This window comes from Polistes fuscatus, unplaced genomic scaffold, assembly GCF_010416935.1.
Source record: "Polistes fuscatus isolate 324 unplaced genomic scaffold, CU_Pfus_HIC Scaffold7, whole genome shotgun sequence".
NCBI lineage: Eukaryota > Metazoa > Arthropoda > Insecta > Hymenoptera > Vespidae > Polistes > Polistes fuscatus.
The window spans coordinates 2,235,490-2,251,955 of record NW_025113151.1 but is presented as its reverse complement, the minus strand read 5'-3'; the positions used below and the strand labels follow the sequence as shown (position 1 = coordinate 2,251,955).

The 16,466-nt window shown below is 25.2% G+C and overlaps 2 protein-coding genes across 2 annotated transcripts in view; both read left to right on the top strand.

The window, feature by feature from the left end:
* Positions 1-787, top strand: part of LOC122524225 (dynein axonemal heavy chain 1-like) — a 41,188-nt gene extending 40,401 nt beyond the window's left edge. The window contains exons 32-33 of the mRNA XM_043646364.1: positions 439-658; positions 783-787. Coding sequence (XP_043502299.1) covers positions 439-658; positions 783-787 — 225 coding nt within the window. The remainder of the gene's footprint in view (positions 1-438; positions 659-782) is intronic.
* A 9,141-nt stretch (positions 788-9,928) lies between these two features.
* Positions 9,929-15,353, top strand: LOC122524224 (dynein axonemal heavy chain 1-like). Its single transcript, XM_043646363.1, has 6 exons — positions 9,929-10,024; positions 11,065-11,455; positions 12,103-12,374; positions 13,873-14,183; positions 14,331-14,556; positions 15,333-15,353. The coding sequence occupies exons 1-6, from the start codon at positions 9,932-9,934 to the stop codon at positions 15,351-15,353; spliced, it is 1,314 nt and encodes a 437-aa protein (XP_043502298.1). The 5' UTR covers positions 9,929-9,931.
* Positions 15,354-16,466: the final 1,113 nt, after the last annotated feature.

Sequence of the window (16,466 nt, the reverse complement as noted above, 5' to 3'; positions counted from 1 at the left end):
TGTTTTAATATGAATTATTAAGAAATCTTTATAGTTTAATTATCATCGATGTAAAGAATACACGTCAAATAACTTGGACACTTTGCTTTAATTATTAATATTGCCTCGGTGATAATGGCTTGGATTGCAAAGGATTTAGCTTTATGAGAGTCATAAAGTCTATGGGGAGGGGGTTGAGGGGATGGTTGGGGGGTTACTAAGCGAGACAATTTAATGTATTCAAGGTTAGTTCAGGTTGAAGGGAAAGATTCGATTCATATTGTTCTTCTATTTTCATTCACATTTTACATTTTACCATTTTCTATACGAATGACAATAGAGAATATATGTGTATATATATATATGTGCATCGTATATTTTCAAGTATAATAAATTCACGTCGAATATTTTTCAATATAATTTCATTTTGAAACGTTGAACTTTTCATTTTTACATTAGGCGAACATCTTCGGAATTATTTTAGAATCTTGGCTTTCCAGAACACCAACTTATATAACTTTATTAAAACCTATGGTTAATGTTACATTAAATGTATTTGCGAGAATTTGTAAAGAATTGTTACCAACACCTGACAAATCTCATTACACGTACAATCTGAGAGATCTTAGTAAAGTATTTCAAGGGATTCTCATGGCTGATCCTACGAAAATGAATGCAAGTATATTTTGTCTGTTATTAATTAACACACGAATGTTACGATAATTAATATTATTAGATTATTTTTATAATTATTTTGAACGTTATGATTTTTTTTTTATCTTTTTCTTTTCTTTCTTTTGCAGTCTGACGACGATCGACGAATCGTATTCAGCAAACTTTTACAGGACACTTTAAAAGAACAGTTTAATTACGATGTAATAGATCTCGTTAAAAATAAGATATTATTTTACGGTGATATTTCTAATACCACTGGTCAATACGAACGAATTACCAATATTCGTAAGGTAATTGTTTTTTAAAAAAATAAAAAAAATAAATCAAAAAATAATACGCTTGTGTTATAAATTTTTAATACAATTTTTGATTACAGATGAAACAAATTGTGATTAATCATTTGGGAGAATATAACAATTCGACAACTGCACCAATGAAATTAGTATTCTTTCAAGATGCTTTAGATCATATTTGTAGAATTATTCGTATACTTCGACAACCTCGAGGAAATGGACTTTTATTGGGCATGGGTGGATCGGGTATTTTAAATGAAAATTAATCAAAATTATTTCATTATACAATTAAATCTTAATATCTAATTATTCAAGAAAAGAGAAAAGGAAAGAAAATAAAACCGTTAATTGTTATTCTTTGAATATTTGAATGAAAATTAGACAAATTTTGTTTCAAATGTTAAATCATAAATTTGATTAATTTCAAAAGAAATATTTAAATCGAATACATTTTGATTGTTTTCAAATTCTAACGTAAAAAGACATATATTTAACATGCAACTTTTTTTATTAACTAATTATTATATATATTTATATATTTTATATTATATTTTATTTTATATTTAATTTTATTAAATAATTATTATATTTATTACTAATATAATATATATATATATAAATAAACTAATAAATTAATTAATTTATCGTAATTATTTCCAGGTCGGCAGAGTTTAACAAAGCTATCCTCTCATATACGAGAATACAATACTTTTCAAATAAAATTAAGTAAAGCATATTCTAATCATGACTGGCGTGAGGATATAAAAAACATGATGCTAAAAGCAGGATTAGAAAATCAAATAATGGTATTTTTATTTTCGGATACTCAGGTAAAATGCATTTATCGATTAAACTCGTTTTTGCACTCGTCTAAAATTTCATCATATTTCATTTGATTTCGTAACTTTTGTTTTCCAGATAAAAAGCGACTCCATGTTGGAGGATTTAAATAACATATTAAATAATGGCGACGTACCAAATATATACAGTTCGGAGGAAATGGAAAGAATATATCAAGTCATGCGTGGTCCGGTTCAAGAAGCTGGATTACAAATCAATAGGAGTAACCTCTTCTCAACTTATTTGAAAGTAGTGAAAAACAATTTACATAATATTATTACAATGAGGTATGTGGTTAATACTTTGAACAAAAATAATTTATATATCATTATTTTCAAGAAAGTCTATACTTTTAATCATATCGATCATTATATAGTAAAAACCTTTTTCTATAATTTTTCGAACCTTTCGTATGTTTCAAATAACATTAGCATTTTCATTGCTTCAGCATGAAATTGATATCGTACGCATTTACAATTCACGTTCAACCGGTATAAAAAAAGAAAACTTATGCTACTACATGTTGTTAAATGAAAGAAAAGAAATAATTTCGTTAACTAAAAAATTCTAATAGAAAAAAAAACAGAAAAATTCTTTGTGTTTTATGTTATACTATAAAATTCCATTTTTTTTTTTTTTTTTTTTTTCAAAAAAGAAGTTTTTGTTAATTCTTATTTTTAACGTAGGATAGATTATTATCAAAATCGTCACGAAAACTTATCGGGCATATCAAATATACGATATACAGGATGTTTCATAATATACAGGATCAAGTTTAGAATTAAATAAGGAATACAAGAACAATGAAAAATATTCATACGAAACGCGAGTTATTTATTTAATCTTGTTTCATATTTATAGTCACTTTTTGTATTTTTAAATAATTCGCGACAGGTTTATCTTTACAGAAGTTGCTCGTATATTTAATAATAAATAATTAATAAAATAAGTGTGTAAATATATAAAAGTTGCATGGCTATAGATAGATAAAGATGAATACGATATAATGTGACCTACACCTATGAATGAGTGATGATAGAAGAATTGAATAGAGATCGTTTGATTAGAACGTATATTGATTTTCTTGAGTATGTATATACATGTATGTGTATATATATACATATATGTTTATACTAACCCTTGAATTAGCTCGCTTTACTCTTTAATATATCTAAGAATGTATTCGGAATACATGGAATAATTTTTGCCTTGTAGTATACTCGTTTTTAGATTTTTACTGTTACGTCATCGTGTTGCAACCTGATCAAATTTATTAAAAATATTTTTGTAATTATTTTTTTCTCATTAAATATTTCCCATAGGAAAATATGTGTATATCCCATCGTAGGAAAAAAAAATATATATATTTACTATTAAAATTCGTTTAAAATCAAACCGTTGACCAATCAAAATGTTTGACCAATCTCGTGGTACATTTGAGGTAATTAAAAGTAAAAATAAAAATTGAATGTTAGTTTGTTTTTTGTTTTTCTTTCTTTTTTTATATACATATATATCATTATTATGAAATAATTATAATAATAATAATAGTGAAGGAAAAAAAAATAATAACATGAAATATAGAAAATTTCGGATACAAAATTGGATTATGTTCAGAGGTTGTTTTTCCTTTGGATGATATTTCTTTTTATTTTGTGTAATTTTCGTTAATTAATTTCATCGTGGATGCCTCTCTTGACAATTTGCAGTCCCATTGGTGAATTATTCCGGTCTCGCATTAGGCAATTTCCTGCTCTAGTGAATTGCTGTACGATCGATTGGTTCTGTCCCTGGCCGGATTCAGCTCTACAGGTTTGAATTGCTTAATTTCGTGTTACTCTTACAACATAGATCAAAATTATGAGAATTATATTCACATAGATACACTCATTCGACTTGGAATAATATTAATAATTTTTTTTTTAAGCATAGGTAATTAAGTAATTTCATAAAATTGGTATAATTAACGTCGGTTGAAAAGTTTCTCTTTAAAATGAAAAAAACAAAAAAAAAACAAACAAACAAACAAACAAATAAAAGAATTTATTTCACAGTAGCTTTTGGAAAAATGTTATGCATACCTTTGAATTGTTTATTTAAATACGAATATTCATGAGATGAAAAAAAAATAAGATTTTAGTTTATTGTACTTGTCGTACTGCATAATATAGATATACACGAACGTTATAATTTGCGTGATAGGAAATATCACGAGAGGTTTACAACAATTTTTTATCAGCTCGCGAGAGATTCTTCGAAGGAATATCGAGTAATTTTTTTGTCTAGTCTGTAAAACATTGTCGATACGAAAGGAATAATAAATTCGCGTACGTGATCGAAGGAATACGATTTCGAATGATTTATGCCAGACTTGTTTTCAATAGTATATATATATATATATATAAATTGCTTTTTAAACGTATTAAAAGGAGAAGAAAAAGAAAAAGAAGAAAGTTCAAAATATTTTGAAATTTTAACTGAAAATGTCGTACATATAAAATGAATTTTTGATAAAATTCTAATAAAGTTTACGTTTCTTCTATTATTAAAAGATTTCTTTTTTTTTTTTTTTACTACACTACTACTTACACCAAAGTGGTCTTATGAAGAAAAAAGTAATAAAACTTTTGACATACCTTTGAAATAAAAAATAAAAACAAAAAAAAAATATATTTGTAGCGTCATGTGTGTTGTTCACTGGTGAAAAAATTCGTAGGAAAATATTTCGAAGCAAGGGACTGTGTCACCTTTGATATTTTTCGTATTACAAAGTTGATACATTTTATTTGATGAAATATTTTGTTTTTCTCTCTTTCTCTCTCGTTTTAGACCGTTGCAATGCACTTCCTTGCGGATATTAAAGATGAATCCATTAATGAGTCGGTTTTGAAGTCAATTGTGAAGACTTGTCAATTTATGCACTCTAGCGTGATTAAAGCCAGTGATCGTTTTTTAATGGTGAATTTACAAAAAACAAAAAAAAAAATAGAAAATAATATCGTACTATACAAGGTTGGAACGTTTGAACGAAAACATTTTTACATTTCCTTTTGGTTACTTTATTTTCTCATTTAATGGAAATATTTCATATTTCGTATGAAATTTACGAAATAAATTGAATAATTCATAATTGTTTGTGATTAATAATATTTTGAAAATTTTTTTAAAATCAAAACACTCAGACTCAGACTCAGACTCAAACTCAGACCGTTTCATTTTCGTTGACATTTAAAATAAATTTCCATCAAATAATTTCGTTAAACACGATTCGATTATTTTGCTATAATTTTAATATTCAAATTAATAATGTGAATTAATTATAGAATTAAATTATCATGGTTTATTAAATGTTTCTAATCACAAATTTAATCCATCCTTGTATAGTTTATATAATATTGTTATTAATAAATAAAATAAACGAATGATTATTTTTACTTTAGGAATTGAATCGTCATAATTACGTAACGCCTACGTCATATTTACAATTACTATCAAGTTATGGTGGTCTTCTTTCGAAAAAAAAACAGTTATGGTGGTCTTCTACGAAAAAAAAACAGGAATTAAATTCTGGAATGACTCGTATCCAAGGTCGGCTCACAGGGTATGTAACACCTTTGAGATCAATTTAGTTTTCAATTTGTGATTATTTTTTTATTAACATTTTGCCTTGACATTTTTATTAAAAACAACAACGCCCGATGCAACAAATTTATTGGATAAACTGGAAAAATATAATACAAAAATTGTGCGAACGATACACACCGTTTATTTATATAAGTTTTCAATTATTATCACAATATTTTTATCAAATGCAATATTATTATTTTTTTCTTCTTAATCTCGAATTAGATTTGATATACGAGAGAGAGAATTTAATAGATAATTTTTATTATAAATATATAATTAAAGATTTGAAGAAAATCTTAAGTAAATTGAAAAAAAAAAAAAATGAAATAAATTTATGCAAAACTTTCAGAGATTTACCTATACCCCCTCTATATATATCATCGTACAGTTTATATATCAAACTTATACATATTCAACATTTAAAATATGCTACTTTTTCTACTTTTTTTTGTGAATTAATTGTTAACCGTTGCATACATCGTGCACGGTGCATTTAAATGAGTGAACCCTAGAGCCAGCTCTGAATATACCAATAATTACCACTCGCTATTAATAACAGTATGTATACGTGGAAATGGTTACGTTGGAAAAAAAAAAAAAAAAGAAGAAAAAAAATTGATTTGGTCATATCAAAAGTGAATAATGACGTAGGTGGGTAGGTGCAGTGTTAGATAAACAACGTGGCGATTAAATTAGATAAGAGTGGTTTTTATCTCAAATGTAATCTCATTTATCTCATTTAAAACTAACTACTACATATACGTATAAGTAGTATCATTTGAACGATCCAAGTTTTATTATTTTAAAAAATTAACTCGGGATATGAATTCGTGCATTTGAACTTTCGATTTATTTCTTATTCTTCTTTTTGTTTTTTTTGGGGGGGTTTTTTTTTTGTTCGTCATTTTTCTTTTTTTTTTTCTTTTTTCGAATAATAATTCGAATTATATTTCTTTTTTTTTTTCTTTTATTACTATCGCGAGGAAAATCGAAGAAAAAGCACATTTAATTAACAGATGCTGAAATATCGCTAATTAAATAACGAACATGAGGTTGTAATTTTTTTTTTTCTTTTTCTTTTTTTCATATAGCACAAGTACACTCCCATGCTTACCGATTTTCGTTCGGTAATTAAATTCCGTAGGAATAAACCTAGTAAATACTTACTTGTATGTGTTTATTGCGTATTAAATGAATTTACGTTCGATTATTACATTCTACGAGTATACCATTGTACAAAAGTATTTGATTTCTTTGGAATAAAAAAAAGAAATGAAATTTAACGACTCGGAATAATGAACAGATCATCTCGATAGAAATTTATTTACCTTAATTAAACAATATTAATTATTAATCTAGATAAAAGAAAAAAACAATTAGAATTAAACACATTATTGCAATGATTTTTTAAATTAAATATTTATTTTCATTCGCTAATTATGGAAGATAATATTTATTTAAATCAATAGAATGTTTATCAATTAAATATAGAAACGTTAATTTTTCTTTTTTTCGTTAAACACACCGTGTATATGGAATTTTAACGAAATATAAATTATATAGGGGATAACGTTATTTTTCTTTTCTTATATTTTTCTTCCATTATCGTTAATGGGAGGAAAAAAAGTAATTGAAGTTTATAAATTAAAAAAAAATTGAGAGAGAAGAGAAAAGAAAAGGAAAAGAAAGAAAAACCATCGAGTAAATTATCGTCGAAAACGATTTTCTAATCGATTTGAAAAAAAAAAAGAAAAAAAAAAGGGATCACCTAGTATATAAAGATTGATGAACTTATTTAAAGCCCGTCTCTCTCGTGAAGGGTCATAGGTGAAAGACCGGTAATAATAATGAAATAATCGCGAAATTAAATATACCCTCTGTCTGATTGCTGCTACTGGAAACACATTCTAAATTAGTCCTATCGATTTCGGTTACGATGGAAACCGGTTGAAATAGTTCTGCAAAATTTATTCCGATGTTCTATACAAATACCGGGGACACCCACACACCCACGCGCGTGCACACAAAGAAGACACAAACACAGACTTACTTACTAATTTAAGATTTAAGATTGTTATATTCAACGATAGTTTTTATAGTAGATACGAAATACGCTAACATAAATTAACAGATACTTAAATGAAAGTTTTAAATAAAGTTTCTACTCGAAGTGGTGGTAGGTTCAAAAAAAAAAAAAAAAGTTTAATTTGTTTTACCAAACTTTGATAAATTTCTCAAACTTTATTGAAACTAATATAAATTAACGAACGACGTCTTTCGTTGTAAACAAATGAATTTGTCTAATTTGAAATTTTCAACTAATTTAAGAAATATGTAATATTTCGTCGAAATTATTTTACGATCTTTCGGTCGGATAGAAATTTTCGTGTGAAAAAAATATAATATAATATAATCGTGAGTAATATATAACGCGTTGATATTAATTTTAAACGAAACAAAAAAAAAAAAAAAAGAGAAAAAGAAAATGAGAAAAAAAAAATGAGAAAAGAAAATTAGAAAAAAAGGAGTTTTAAAATACATTTAGGTTGAAATAATCGTATATCTCGAAATAGGTTTAACATTTATACGATCAGTTAAAATTCTAAAAGCATTCGACGAATGAAGAAGAAGGAGAAGAAAAAGGAAAAAAAAAACTACTAAATCGAGGATCACTACTTTCTCGTTTATCCCCTTTAAAAAGGGATGAGCCTCGCATGAATTTGTATATATTAGCATAACATTATTCTAAATAGACGTTATCTTTTTTACCTTACCCCGTAGGCTTAAATAAGCTTATAAGCACGGAAACGGAAGTAAAGGAGATGCAAGGTATACTTAAAGCAATGAAACCCGAATTGGAATTGGCGTCAGAGGCAACCGCAAAAATGATCGAACAAATCACCAAAGATACCGTAAGTATTTAATTGTTATAATATATCAAATAATATATACACTAATACGAGATAATATAATTATTAATAATATTAAATTAAATATTATTAAAAAATTAATATATAATTATAAATTAATATAATTATATATTAATATATAAATAAAATTAAGATACAAAATTAATATAAATTAAAAAAAAGAATATAATATAATTATAAGTAATATTAAATTAAATATGATTAAAAAATTAATATATAATTATAAATTAATATAATTATTAATAATATTAAATTAAATATAATTATAAAATTTATATATAATTATAGATTAATATAATTATATATTTATATATAAATAAAATTAAGATAAATAAATTAATATAAATTAAAAAAACTATAATATATAATTATAAATAAAATTACATTAAAAGAAAAAAAAAAGCACAAATGTGATAAGCAAACGCAACACCATGAAAATATTGTGCATGGATTTTTATTTCTTCTTTTTTTCTTTTTTTTGTATCACGTATCAACAATACATAAATATAGTTGTATAAATGTGTACAGTTATGTTTTTATTCGAGTTTTTAAAAAACTTGATATTTTAAAATTGATATATTGTATATATATTTTTATTTATTTCCTCGAATTTAAAATAATCGTTAACAATATTGATTGCACGGCAAACATTTTATTATTATTATTATTATTATTATTGTTATAGTTATTATATTTTTGTTGCATTTTATTTTAGACTGAAGCTGAAGAAACAAAATTAATAGCAATGAAACAAGAGGAAGCAGCTACGAAATTAAAAAACGAGAACCAATTAATCAGAGACGATGCTGAGGCGGACTTAAGTATTATTATTATTATTATTATTATTATTTTGAAAATGATAAATATCCTCATCTCTAAGAATAATATATTTTACAAATTGAAATATTACTTATGAAAGTAACTTAAGGACACCTTTTCTTTTCTTTTTTCTTTTCCTCTTCTTCTTCTTCTTCTTTTTTTTGCCTTTTTTTATAATTGAACTTTATCTTTTGCGTAGGTGAAGCCAAACCGATGCTCGATGATGCCGAGGCGAGCTTAAAAGCATTGAACAAGGGTGATATTACTGAAGTGAAAGCTATGAAAAGACCCCCAGTTGGAGTACTTCTCGTTATCGAAGCTATGTGTATTGTGAATAATGTGAAACCTAACAAGGTTTGTTTTATTTATGTTGATACTTCGATTATATTTTTTAATAATTTGTTACAATATTATAATTATAAATATTTATTTTTATATATAATATATATTTAATATAATTAATTTATATAGTTTATTTTTTAATATGATTAATTTATTAATTTATATATATATATAATAATATATTATATTAATTATTATTCATAATAATTATATCTATGTAATTATTTTTATTAATAATTATATATTTTATTATAATAATATATTTATATAATATATAGTATGTATATTTTCTTTTTGTAAATAATTGTTCTCTTCATTTTTTGGTTTTTTTCTTTTTAGTTGCCAGGTAAATTACCCGGTGAAAAAATATTAGATTATTGGACACCAGGTAGTCAAATGTTAGCAGATGCTGGACATTTTTTAAACATGATGGTCAATTTCAATCGAGAAGATATAACCGAAGATATGATCAATAAATTGAAACCTTATATAGAGAATCCAGATTTTCAACCTGCAAAGGTTTACAATTTCGTATTTTATATGCAGGATGTCTCAATTTATGTTCGTCATATTATTTTACCAATATATTTTATAAGTAAAAATATAATAAAAGTATTCTAGAATGATGAGCTTTTAAATGCTTTTAAATGGTAATGCGTAATGGTACCGTGTAATGCATTGAACATAGTCATTTAATTTGATTCATAAATGTTCACGTAATAATAATGGAATATTTCCTATCATATTTGTGCGGAAATTTATATAATAGGAAATAAAAAAAGAAAAAAGACATTTTTAATTTTTAATTAAATATTTTAATTTTTAATTTTTTAATTAAATAATGAAGAACCAATGTTCATATAAAATTTCTATTGTCTTATTTTTATTCATAAAATATGATGGTAAAATTTAACAAAAATAATATTGAGACACACTGTACATGCACTTATACACATATCGGCTCAAAGTTTTGTATTATTGCGTAAATTCAGAGAAACAGGATATTTGTTAGAAAAAAAAAAACAAAAAAAATAGAAGAACTTTTTAGTAATATTTCGTATTATTTCTTTTTTTTATCAAGATTATATTCTTTTTATCAAGATTATATTATTTTGTATTCTTTCATATTGTTTATTCATTAAAAAGGATCGTTTTTATTGTTAAAGATGACTTGATGGAAATATTCATAATATCTTGTCAATTAATTTTTCAATTATTTTGAATTTAATATTTTTCCATATCATTTGTTTAAGAAATTACCAAAGATGTCCCAATAGACATTGCCATAAACATGGTTTTCTAAAAATCTATACAAAAGTATTATTAAATTTTGATTGAAATTAAAACGTGCGATTAAAAACTTTGAGTTGATAATAATGTATGTGTGAAACTTTTTCTTGTTATATATATAAATAATAATAATATATAATATATAAATATATATAAATAAAAAATAATATAATATACTGTTTTTTATATTATATATGGAAATTTGGAATTATTGATTTATTTGTACGTGTATATAATATTTATATAATAATATGAACAATTTTTAAAAGATTCTTCAAGTATCAAAAGCCTGTCACTCACTATGCCTTTGGATTCACGCTATGTACAACTATTACTTTGTGAGTTTAAAAGTTAAACCGAAGAGGGAAGCATTGGCAAAGGCTGAAAAAGTATTGATAGAACGCGAAAAGGCTTTGTCCGATGCCATGGATAGATTGAAGGAAGTAGAAGATAGAGTACAAAGACTTAAAGATACCTTGCAAGAAAAAGAAGATAAAAAGTTGGAACTGGAAAGACCAAAGATTCTTTGCGAGGAAAGAATGGCAAGAGCGGTTAAACTTGTAGACGGTCTTGCTGAGGAACAACTGCGTTGGACCTTAACTTTGTCAGAAATGAAAATTTCATTAAAACATGTCGTCGGTGATATTTTATTATCTTCCGGTATTATTTCAATATTATCATTACATATCATCAATATTTTACCTTATTTCATATTTTATACAATGGTGTTTATATTCTCTTTAGAATCTTTAACACATATATATATATTATTTAATTACTTTAATATTCAATTTACTATAAATTTGAATAGATCTTTTTATACAGTAACAGATTTTTAACAAAAATTAATATTGTTTACAATCAAATTCATGATAATAGTAAATTATTATTACTAGATACTTTTATTACTAGATAATATTATTACTAGATACTATGATTACTAGATAATATTACTAGAATTATATAATAAAATATAAAACACATTTTGTAAAAAAATCTAACGAATGAATGTTCAAAATTGTGAATACCAAATTTAAAAATCAATCATTCGATGGAGATTTTCAATACGTTTGATATTAAATTACATATATCATAATTATTAACCATATTAACACTAACTTAAGAACAAACTGATATTTTATTTGCCATTATCAAAAGATATAATTAAGACTTATATATTAGTTAATGAGAAATATAAGAAAACTTTATGCTGAAGAGTATATAATTTATCTGACATGAATTATTTTTGTTGGTAATAAAGAGCTAACATGATAAATCTTATTCTTGATGTTTAACAGAATGATTAGGTGCGATAGCTTATCTGACACCCTTTACTGACGTTTATCGGAAAACTCTTGTCACATCTTGGTACGAAATTATGGGTAAGGGTGTACCCCATACACCAATTTGCACACCAATATCAACGTTAGGTGATCAAGTACTGATAAGAAGATGGCAATTAGATGGTTTACCAAGGGACCTTCTATCCGTTGAAAATGCTGTCCTCGTAATGCACTCCGAACGATGGCCACTGTTTATTGATCCGCAAGGACAAGCCAATAAATGGATTCGTAATACGGTTTGTTGCTTGCTTTTTATCTATTTTGATTATATATATTATATTTCATAAATTATTGTATATTTTTTCTTTATTTATATTTTTCTTTTTTAAATCAATTTTTTTATTCGTCAAACAAACGTGTATTTCACTACTTAAATTATAATTAGATCCTGAAGGGGGGATGGGGAGGGAGGGGATGGGGGTTAAAGATTTTATGATATTTAATTGAGAAAAATAAATTACACTTCGTATTTTTGATGAAAAATTTCTTTTGTCTTTGAAAAAAAATTCTTTTTTTTTTTCATTTGCTTTGTAAATGCACGGGTAAATGTATTTTGCCTCGGGTCAAAAGTTGATGAACCCTTTTTCTTTTTGATAAGATCGTAACAGTAAAACAAATGCAGGTAATGTTCGATGATCTGTCGACGAGTCCGACTAAAGTCAAAGAAAATTACTCGAACGAAAAAAAAAAAGAAACAGACAAAAATGTTTATTTAATTTTATTTGCGATGTGTTTTTTCTTATATTTATTTTAGTATGATTTACCTTGAGCAAAATTCGAGCACTGTGTTCGGTGTACTTTTTAAATATTCGTACGAAAAACCAGTTACATCTACGATCAATAGGATCTTTCTCTATTATTTTATTTTTCCGAACATAGTAGTTTTATGGGGAAAAAAATGGAAACTTTTCCAATTTCGTATTATTTTTTGTTTTTTTTTTCCTCTTTTGTTTTTTGATGATTCAGTTTGCGAACAATAACCGAGTTGTCGAAAGTACAATCAAAATATTCTAATATAACAATGATTTAACGGCGTATTGTTGTTTTTAAATAAGACGAACCTGTTGTGTTACTGCATAACACGTAATTTGACTAACACACACACACAAACACACACACACACAGACACCAAGATATGACGTGGTTCGTCAACATAATTGTTTTTAATTATACTACGATACGTCAGCTATCAAACGCACGCAAGTATTACCAGATCCAATTAATATTACTCGGAGTTATACAATCCTCCCCTTAGAGTTCATCTATTAAGAAAATACGAGGAAACTTTATTTTTTCCCTCTCGATCGATTGTTTATAAACTTTGGAAAAATAAATTTATCGAGATTCACTCGATCAAGTGTTATTGTAATCGTGCTTTGACGTTTCATTATTTTCCTCGACATATATTTTTTGTTATTTTTTTTTTCTTTTTTTTTCGTAATTAATCCGTAATTAATTCGTCGAAATTAATGAAAACTATTTCGAAGAATAACATTTTACACGCGTATAATTATTTTATATTATAATTTATAATATAATATTACTATATATTAATATTTTATCTTTTATTTAATTATACTAATATTTGATATTTAATATTTATAAATAAATACTAAATTTGTTTGAATAAAATTAAATTAATCGATACGTTTAATACAATTAATGAATTTCTAAATACATTTAATAAAATGGATATTAATATTTTTTCATTTTTTTTTTTTTTAATAATTATAGTACAAAGAAGTTGGTTTATCAATAACAAAGATGACAAGCAAGGACATGCTACGAATATTGGAAAGTTGTATTCGTTTTGGTAAAGCATGCTTGATAGAGAACGTTGGAATCGAATTCGAATCCGTTTTAGATCCTATACTTATGCGATCATATTTCAAACATGGTGGGCAAACAAGCATTAAAGTTGGTGATAACGTAGTACCATATAACCCAGAATTTCGTTTGTTTTTAACGAGTAAATTAGCAAATCCCCATTACACCCCGGAAATATCGATAAAGGTGTTGCTCGTTAATTTTGCGTTAACCTCCAGGTAAAATATGTTTGCAAGTTAATTTATCTATGTTAAATCGATATAAAGATACAATATATACAAATATTAATTGTCAAATTTGTTTGCACGTTTAATTAATACGCAAACTTTTATGTTTTTTACATGTTACGTTATTCAAATACGCAGTGGTTTACTCGATCAAATGATGAGTTTGGTTACTATACAAGAAAGACCGGATTTAGAACAAATTCGTAATTCTTTAATTGTATCCAATGCGGAAATGATTAAAGATTTGAAGGAACTCGAGGATAGAATTTTATACAGGTTGACAACATCCGAAGGTTCTGCGGTAGATGATCTTGATTTAATACTGACCTTGGACGCTTCCAAAGCTAAAAGCGAAGAAATCAAGGTTATGTTGTCTACCTTCTTCCTTCTGTTTTTTTTTCTTTTTTTTTTTACTTTATTTAAACCTTTTAGTATAGATACTACAAAATTTATCCAATGCACTAAAAGTGGGTGGAAAAATATTTCGAGCCTATTCATTTTTAATAACTTGACCGACAAAAAAAAAGAGAGACACAAAAAAATGCTCAACTCTTCCACGTGTGTTAGGTTGACCGATAAAATCACGCAGTTTTATTTATTTATTTATTTTCTTTTTTCTAAACGAATAAACGGCAAACATTGCACGTGCTACTTATTTTAGCCAATCTATAAAATTTTTGATATAAAAATTGTTTTTAGACAAAATAATAATAATTAGGAAATTTTAATGAGAATGTATCGAGGAATAAAAGACACAAATATATTTATCGGTATCGTTTATTCAACATTGATAGAGAAAAAAAAACAAAAAATTCAATTATTTGTTATAAATAATAATTATAAAAAGAAAAAGAAAAAAGCAATCAATTTTTCATAAATTAATATATAAGTATAATAGTAATATATAATAATAATATTATTAATTATAAATATATAATAATAAATATATAATTAATAATTAATTATAAATATATTATTATTATAAATATATAATAATATATAATATCAGATAGCATAAAATATAAATAGCATATCTTATTAACTCATTCGTAATATGAATATTGCATATACTATTCAAGGAAGAAAATTGGTTGTGTTCGGTGTAATATAAATATTAAATATTTTTCTTTTTATTGTCAGGTAGAATATGAATTAAAATAATAATAATAATACAAAAAATAATAAAAAGAGCACACCCAAAAAAAAAAAAGAAAATAAAATAACAGAAAAAAATCTTATCAATAATGCAGATAAAAGTAAAGGCAGCGGAGGAAACACAATCGGATATCGATTCTACAAGGTCATTGTATATTCCCGTAGCAGACAGAGCACAAATATTATTTTTTTGTCTTTATGATTTACAATACATAGATACGATGTATCAATATTCCTTGGAATGGTTTATCACTATTTTCAACAACAGTATAATCGCGGTCGAAAAAAGTGGTTTGTAATCAAAAATATTCATGATTAAAAATACACTTTATCACACTTAAAAATACACTAAAAATACACACTTTAAATCTACTATTACACTAAAATTATTACAATTTTATTTGCAATATTGTATTTTAAATTTTATCGTTATATGTTTGCAGGCAACATTGATAAACGAATCGCTGATATTCAAAAACGTTTCACCTTCGACTTGTTTTGCAACGTTTGCCGTAGCCTATTTGAAAAACACAAATTGCACTTTGCTTTTCTCGTTTGCGCACGTATTCGAATTAATGATAAATTAATAGACGTTGACGAATGGAGACATTTGTTATCTGGAATAACTGTTGCTACTGTTTCGGTAAGAATTTTCAAGATTTTGAATTGTTCAGCTTGAAAATACAATTTTTTTTTCATTGACGACCCTTATATGATTTTGGAAAGGGTTTATAAATAATATATTTTAAATAATATCAAATTGTACAAGGAATAATATTATTAGATTGTTTAGTTATAATTTGACTTTTTTTCATTTCATTTGAATTTTATTATTATTATTATTATTATTATATAATATGACGACCCTTATGTGATTTTGGATAATTTGATTTTTTTCATTTCATTTGAATTTTATTATTATTATTATTATATAATATTATTTGAATAAAAAATATATGTGTGTCACATGTAAAGAGGGGGGTGGGTGGTGGAAGTAAAAATCTTTTTGCTTCGTCTTGACAAAATACATTGCTGCAATAAAATTAAACGTATTATAATCGAGAGAAGTAGAGAATTATGTAAAAGTTTTCCCCTATTCAACTGTTGTAACATAAGTCT

Bases quoted from the DNA above. Each gene is read 5' to 3' on its own strand.
- LOC122524224 (XM_043646363.1), top strand. From the start codon at position 9,932: ATGATGGTCAATTTCAATCGAGAAGATATAACCGAAGATATGATCAAT. The intron at 10,025-11,064 runs GTTTACAATTTC...AATTTTTAAAAG, and splicing joins CAGATTTTCAACCTGCAAAG to ATTCTTCAAGTATCAAAAGC. The intron at 11,456-12,102 runs GTATTATTTCAA...CAGAATGATTAG, and splicing joins TGATATTTTATTATCTTCCG to GTGCGATAGCTTATCTGACA.